Genomic DNA, 8,015 nt, shown 5'->3' with positions numbered 1-8,015 from the left:
TTAACTTACATAGCGGCTGGGCTGTAGTGGGACTGGGCAGGGTCAGACTTTAACTTACATAGAGGCTGGGCTGTAGTGGGACTGGGCAGGGTCAGACTTTAACTTACATAGAGGCTGGGCTGTAGTGGGACTGGGCAGGGTCAGAGGTTAACTTACATAGAGGCTGGGCTGTAGTGGGACTGGGCAGGGTCAGAGGTTAACTTACATAGAGGCTGGGCTGTAGTGGGACTGGGCAGGGTCAGACTTTAACTTACATAGAGGCTGGGCTGTAGTGGGACTGGGCAGGGTCAGAGGTTAACTTACAGAGAGGCTGGGCTGTAGTGGGACTGGGCAGGGTCAGAGGTTAACTTAATAGAGGCTGGGCTGTAGTGGGACTGGGCAGGGGGGAATGGTTAGGGTCAGAGGTTAACTTACATAGAGGCTGGGCTGTAGTGGGACTGGGCAGGGTCAGAGGTTAACTTACATAGAGGCTGGGCTGTAGTGGGACTGGGCAGGGTCAGAGGTTAGGGTCAGAGGTTAACTTACATAGAGGCTGGGCTGTAGTGGGACTGGGCAGGGTCAGAGGTTAACTTACATAGAGGCTGGGCTGTAGTGGGACTGGGCAGGGTCAGAGGTTAGGGTCAGAGGTTAGGGTCAAAGGTTAACTTACATAGAGGCTGGGCTGTAGTGGGACTGGGCAGGGTCAGAGGTTAGGGTCAGAGGTTAGGGTCAAAGGTTAACTTACATAGAGGCTGGGCTGTAGTGGGACTGGGCAGGGGAAAGTCCTCAGTGAAGTTGACGTTACACATGTCCGTACTACAGCAGCAGAAGTGATACGTCCCATTCTGGATCTGAGGAGGCAGGTTGGTTACCACGCAACGGTCGCCCCGACACTCCTGCTGGTCGCCAAGGTGAGTCCAACAACCTAGAGGTGACAGGAGGGGAGATGAAGTGATGGGGAGAAAGAGAGTATTTTTGTGCTTCAGAGGACCTTGCTGATCCAGAAAGGCAGATGTCCTGGGGAGAGAATTCATATTCAGGACCAGTCAAAAACACTTTTTTGGTTACTACATGATTCCATGTGTGTTATTTCATAGTTGTGATGTCTTCACTATTATTCTACAATGTAGAAAATAGTAAAAAATAAAGAAAAATCCTTGAATGAGTAGGTGTATCCAAACTTTTGACTGGTACTGTATGATAATCAGAGTAGCAGCAGCTATATACAGGGTCAGTAGATACAGTATGTATAGGGGTCAGGGGACTATATACAGGGTCAGTAGATACAGTATGTATAGGGGTCAGGGGACTATATACAGGGTCAGGGGACTATATACAGGGTCAGTATATACAGTATGTATAGGGGTCAGGGGACTATATACAGGGTCAGTAGATACAGTATGTATAGGGGTCAGGGGACTATATACAGGGTCAGTAGATACAGTATGTATAGGGGTCAGGGGACTATATACAGGGTCAGGGGACTATATACAGGGTCAGTATATACAGTATGTATAGGGGTCAGGGGACTATATACAGGGTCAGTAGATACAGTATGTATAGGGGTCAGGGGACTATATACAGGGTCAGTAGATACAGTATGTATAGGGGTCAGGGGACTATATACAGGGTCAGTAGATACAGTATGTATAGGGGTCAGGGGACTATATACAGGGTCAGTAGATACAGTATGTATAGGGGTCAGGGGACTATATACAGGGTCAGTAGATACAGTATGTATAGGGGTCAGGTGACTATATACAGGGTCAGTAGATACAGTATGTATAGGGGTCAGGGGACTATATACAGGGTCAGTAGATACAGTATGTATAGGGGTCAGGGGACTATATACAGGGTCAGTAGATACAGTATGTATAGAGGTCAGGGGACTATATACAGGGTCAGTAGATACAGTATGTATAGGGGTCAGGTGACTATATACAGGGTCAGTAGATACAGTATGTATAGGGGTCAGGTGACTATATACAGGGTCAGTAGATACAGTATGTATAGGGGTCAGGGGACTATATACAGGGTCAGGGGACTATATACAGGGTCAGTAGATACAGTATGTATAGAGGTCAGGGGACTATATACAGGGTCAGTAGATACAGTATGTATAGGGGTCAGGGGACTATATACAGGGTCAGTAGATACAGTATGTATAGGGGTCAGGGGACTATATACAGGGTCAGTAGATACAGTATGTATAGGGGTCAGGGGACTATATACAGGGTCAGGGGACTATATACAGGGTCAGGGGACTATATACAGGGTCAGTAGATACAGCATGTATAGGGGTCAGGGGACTATATACAGGGTCAGTAGATACAGTATGTATAGGGGTCAGGGGACTATATACAGGGTCAGTAGATACAGTATGTATAGGGGTCAGGGGACTATATACAGGGTCAGTAGATACAGTATGTATAGGGGTCAGGGGACTATATACAGGGTCAGTAGATACAGTATGTATAGGGGTCAGGGGACTATATACAGGGTCAGTAGATACAGTATGTATAGGGGTCAGGTGACTATATACAGGGTCAGTAGATACAGTATGTATAGGGGTCAGGGGACTATATACAGGGTCAGTAGATACAGTATGTATAGAGGTCAGGGGACTATATACAGGGTCAGTAGATACAGTATGTATAGGGGTCAGGGGACTATATACAGGGTCAGTAGATACAGTATGTATAGAGGTCAGGGGACTATATACAGGGTCAGTAGATACAGTATGTATAGGGGTCAGGGGACTATATACAGGGTCAGTAGATACAGTATGTATAGAGGTCAGGGGACTATATACAGGGTCAGTATATACAGTATGTATAGGGGTCAGGTGACTATATACAGGGTCAGTAGATACAGTATGTATAGGGGTCAGGGGACTATATACAGGGTCAGTAGATACAGTATGTATAGGGGTCAGGGGACTATATACAGGGTCAGTAGATACAGTATGTATAGAGGTCAGGGGACTATATACAGGGTCAGTAGATACAGTATGTATAGGGGTCAGGTGACTATATACAGGGTCAGTAGATACAGTATGTATAGGGGTCAGGGGACTATATACAGGGTCAGGGGACTATATACAGGGTCAGTATATACAGTATGTATAGGGGTCAGGGGACTATATACAGGGTCAGTAGATACAGTATGTATAGAGGTCAGGGGACTATATACAGGGTCAGTAGATACAGTATGTATAGGGGTCAGGGGACTATATACAGGGTCAGTAGATACAGTATGTATAGGGGTCAGGGGACTATATACAGGGTCAGTAGATACAGTATGTATAGGGGTCAGGGGACTATATACAGGGTCAGTAGATACAGTATGTATAGGGGTCAGGGGACTATATACAGGGTCAGTAGATACAGTATGTATAGGGGTCAAGGGACTATATACAGGGTCAGTAGATACAGTATGTATAGGGGTCAGGGGACTATATACAGGGTCAGTAGATACAGTATGTTTAGGGGTCAGGTGACTATATACAGGGTCAGTAGATACAGTATGTATAGGGGTCAGGGGACTATATACAGGGTCAGTAGATACAGTATGTATAGGGGTCAGGGGACTATATACAGGGTCAGTATATACAGTATGTATAGGGGTCAGGGGACTATATACAGGGTCAGTAGATACAGTATGTATAGGGGTCAGGGGACTATATACAGGGTCAGTAGATACAGTATGTATAGGGGTCAGGGGACTATATACAGGGTCAGTAGATACAGTATGTATAGGGGTCAGGGGACTATATACAGGGTCAGTAGATACAGTATGTATAGAGGTCAGGGGACTATATACAGGGTCAGTAGATACACTATGTATAGGGGTCAGGGGACTATATACAGGGTCAGTAGATACAGTATGTATAGGGGTCAGGGGACTATATACAGGGTCAGTAGATACAGTATGTATAGGGGTCAGGGGACTATATACAGGGTCAGGGGACTATATACAGTATGATTAGGGGTCAGGTGACTAGACATTTTAGGGTTATGAGCTAGGGTGTATCAGTGTGTGTGTGTGTGTGTGTGTGTGTGTGTGTGTGTGTGTGTGTGTGTGTGTGTGTGTGTGTGTGTGTGTGTGTGTATGTGTGTTTGATTGATTGTATCAGTGGATGTGTTTAACTAAACTTGAAGATCAAAATTCCCATAAGAATAGTAAACGAACAACAATTTGACCAACTGGGGACATTTTGTTGGTCCCAACCAGGTCAAATGATATTTCTATGGGGTCCAGGTTTAAGGTTAGAATTACTGTTAGGGTTAGGAACTAGGGTTAGGAGCTAGGGTTAGGAACTAGGGTTAGGAACTAGGGTTAGGAACTAGGGTTAGGAGCTAAGGTTAGGGGTTAGGATTAGGAGCTAGGATTAGGAGCTAGGGTTAGGAGCTAGGGTTAGGAGCTAGGGTTAGGAGCTAGGGTTAGGAGCTAGGGTTAGGAGCTAGGGTTAGGAGCTAGGGTTAGGGTTAGGAGCTAGGGTTAGGAGCTAAGGTTAGGGGTTAGGGTTAGGAGCTAGGGTTAGGAGCTCGGGTTAGGAGCTCGGGTTAGGAGCTAGGGATAGGAGCTAGGGTTAGGAGCTAGGGTTAGGAGCTAGGGTTAGGAGCTAGGGTTAGGGTTAGGAGCTAGGGTTAGGAGCTAAGGTTAGGGGTTAGGGTTAGGAGCTAGGGTTAGGAGCTCGGGTTAGGAGCTAGGGATAGGAGCTAGGGATAGGAGCTAGGGTTAGGAGCTAGGGTTAGGAGCTAGGGTTAGGGTTAGGAGCTAAGGTTAGGGTTAGGACCTTGGGTTAGGACCTAGGGTTAGGACCTAGGGTTAGGAGCTAGGGTTAGGAGCTAGGGTTAGGAGATAAGGTTAGGAGCTAAGGTTAGGGTTAGGACCTAGGCTTAGGGTTAGGACCTAGGGTTAGGGTTAGGACCTAGGGTTAGGAGCTAGGGTTAGGAGCAGGAGCTAGGGTTAGGAGCTAGGGTTAGGAGCAGGAGCTAGGGTTAGGAGCTAGGGTTAGGGTTAGGACCTAGGGTTAGGACCTAGGGTTAGGAGCTAGGGTTAGGAGCAGGAGCTAGGGTTAGGAGCTAGGGTTAGGAGACGGAGCTAGGGTTGGGAGCTAGGGTTAGGAGCTAGGGTTGGGAGCTAGGGTTAGGAGCTAGGGTTAGGAGCTAGGGTTAGGAGCTAGGGTTAGGAGCTAGGGTTAGGAGCTAGGGTTGGGAGCTAGGGTTGGGAGCTAGGGTTAGGAGCTAGGGTTGGGAGCTAGGGTTAGGAGCTAGGGTTAGGAGCTAGGGTTAGGAGCTAGGGTTAGGAGCTAGGGTTAGGAGCTAGGGTTAGGAGCTAGGGTTGGGAGCTAGGGTTGGGAGCTAGGGTTGGGAGCTAGGGTTGGGAGCTAGGGTTGGGAGCTAGGGTTAGGAGCTAAGGTTAGGGGTTAGGGTTAGGAGCTAGGGTTAGGAGCTAAGGTTAGGGGTTAGGGTTAGGAGCTAGGGTTGGGAGCTAGGGTTAGGAGCTAGGGTTAGGAGCTAGGGTTAGGAGCTAGGGTTAGGAGCTAGGGTTAGGAGCTAGGGTTAGGGGTCAGGGTTAGGAGCTAGGGTTAGGAGCTAGGGTTAGGAGCTAGGGTTAGGAGCTAGGGTTAGGAGCTCGGGTTAGGAGCTAGGCTTAGGGTTAGGAGCTAAGGTTAGGGTTAGGAGCTAGGGTTAGGAGCTAGGGTTAGGGTTAGGGTTAGGACCTAGGGTTAGGACCTAGGGTTAGGACCTAGGGTTAGGAGCTAGGGTTAGGAGCTAAGGTTAGGAGCTAAGGTTAGGGTTAGGACCTAGGCTTAGGGTTAGGACCTAGGCTTAGGGTTAGGACCTAGGGTTAGGGTTAGGACCTAGGGTTAGGAGCTAGGGTTAGGAGCAGGAGCTAGGGTTAGGAGCTAGGGTTAGGAGCTAGGGTTAGGGTTAGGAGCTAGGGTTAGGGTTAGGAGCTAGGGTTAGGGTTAGGAGCTAGGGTTAGGGTTAGGAGCTAGGGTTAGGAGCTAGGGTTAGGAGCAGGAGCTTGGGTTAGGAGCTAGGGTTAGGAGCTAGGGTTAGGAGCTAGGGTTAGGAGCTAGGGTTAGGAGCTAGGTTTAGGAGCAGGAGCTAGGGTTAGGAGCTAGGGTTAGGGTTAGGAGCTAGGGTTAGGAGCTAGGGTTAGGAGCTAGGGTTAGGAGCAGGAGCTTGGGTTAGGAGCTAGGGTTAGGAGCAGGAGCTAGGGTTAGGGTTAGGAGCTAGGGTTAGGGTTAGGAGCTAGGGTCAGGAGCTAGGGTTAGGAGCTAGGGTTAGGAGCAGGAGCTAGGGTTAGGAGCTAGGGTTAGGAGCTAGGGTTAGGAGCTAGGGTTAGGAGCAGGAGCTTGGGTTAGGGTTAGGACCTAGGCTTAGGGTTAGGAGCTAGGGTTAGGAGCTAGGGTTAGGCGCTAGGGTTAGTTTTAGGGTTAGGAGCAGGAGATTGGGTTAGTTTCAGGGTTCGGACCTAGGGTTAGTTTTAGGGTTAGGAGCTAGGGTTAGTGTTTATGTAAAATAGGATTTTGAATGGGACTGAATTGTCCCCCCCCACAAGGTTAGTTGTACAAGACTGTGTGTGGTGCTGTCACCTTGTTTGACCAGCCTAACGTCTCCAGGAGGACTCTTCTCCCAGAGGCCGAAGCAGTGGGATCCTTTAGAGCAGTGGATAGTAGTGTTCTCAGGAGAAACCCGTCCCTCTCCTACCGCCACGCGCTCCATCTCCTGCTGCTGCTCAGTGAAGGCACACTGCCTCTCCTTCTGCTGGTCAGCTGAGGGGGGGAGGCGGTGTTCATTCTTCATTCAGCAAACAGAGATGGCTCTCAAGAAACACTCATGAAACAGTATGCAATCAGACCCCTACAGCCTCCCCCCGACCCTTCTCTTCTCTAATCAGACCCCTACAGCCTCCCCCCGACCCTTCTCTTCTCTAATCAGACCCCTACAGCCTCCCCCTGACCCTTCTCTTCTCTAATCAGACCCCTACAGCCTCCCCCTGACCCTTCTCTTCTCTAATCAGAACCCTACAGCCTCCCCCTGACCCTTCTCTTCTCTAATCAGACCCCTACAGCCTCCCCCTGACCCTTCTCATCTCTAATCAGACCCCTACAGCCTCCCCCTACCACCAACCCATCTCTAATCAGACCCCTACAGCCTCCCCCTACCTCCCCCTACCACCAACCCATCTCTAATCAGACCACTACAGCCTCCCCTGACCTCCCCCTACCACCAACCCATCTCTAATCAGACCCCTACAGCCTCCCCCTGACCCTCCCCCTACCACCAACCCATCTCTAATCAGACCACTACAGCCTCCCCCTGACCTCCCCCTACCACCAACCCATCTCTAATCAGACCCCTACAGCCTCCCCCTGACCTCCCCCTACCACCAACCCATCTCTAATCAGACCCCTACAGCCTCCCCCCGACCTCCCCCTACCACCAACCCATCTCTAATCAGACCCCTACAGCCTCCCCCTGACCTCCCCCTACCACCAACCCATCTCTAATCAGACCCCTACAGCCTCCCCCGACCTCTCCCTACCACCAACCCATCTCTAATCAGACCCCTACAGCCTCCCCCCGACCTCCCCCTACCACCAACCCATCTCTAATCAGACCCCTACAGCCTCCCCCTACCACCAACCCATCTCTAATCAGACCCCTACAGCCTCCCCCTGACCTCCCCCTACCACCAACCCATCTCTAATCAGACCCCTACAGCCTCCCCCCGACCTCCCCCTACCACCAACCGATATCTAATCAGACCGCTACAGCCTCCCCCTACCTCCCCCTACCACCAACCCATCTCTAATCAGACCCCTACAGCCTCCCCCTGACCTCCCCCTACCACCAACCCATCTCTAATCAGACCCCTACAGCCTCCCCCTGACCTCCCCCTACCACCAACCCATCTCTAATCAGACCCCTACAGCCTCCCCCTACCACCAACCCATCTCTAATCAGAACCCTACAGCCTCCCCCTGACCTCCCCCTACCACCAACCCATCTCTAATC

The 8,015-nt window shown here is 50.0% G+C and overlaps 1 protein-coding gene across 1 annotated transcript; it reads right to left on the bottom strand.

Annotated features, from left to right (window-relative positions):
- Nucleotides 1-409: 409 nt before the first annotated feature.
- LOC129847164 (bone morphogenetic protein receptor type-2-like) lies at nt 410-6,958 on the bottom strand. Its single transcript, XM_055914978.1, has 2 exons — nt 6,590-6,958; nt 410-904 (listed from the first exon to the last, which is right to left on the bottom strand). Exons 1-2 carry the CDS (start codon nt 6,798-6,800, stop codon nt 696-698), a joined length of 420 nt encoding a protein of 139 aa, XP_055770953.1. The 5' UTR covers nt 6,801-6,958; the 3' UTR covers nt 410-695.
- Between the last annotated feature and the right edge of the window lie 1,057 nt (nt 6,959-8,015).

Source organism: Salvelinus fontinalis, unplaced genomic scaffold, assembly GCF_029448725.1.
Source record: "Salvelinus fontinalis isolate EN_2023a unplaced genomic scaffold, ASM2944872v1 scaffold_0742, whole genome shotgun sequence".
Lineage (NCBI taxonomy): Eukaryota > Metazoa > Chordata > Actinopteri > Salmoniformes > Salmonidae > Salvelinus > Salvelinus fontinalis.
This window is presented reverse-complemented; position numbering and strand designations above follow the sequence as displayed.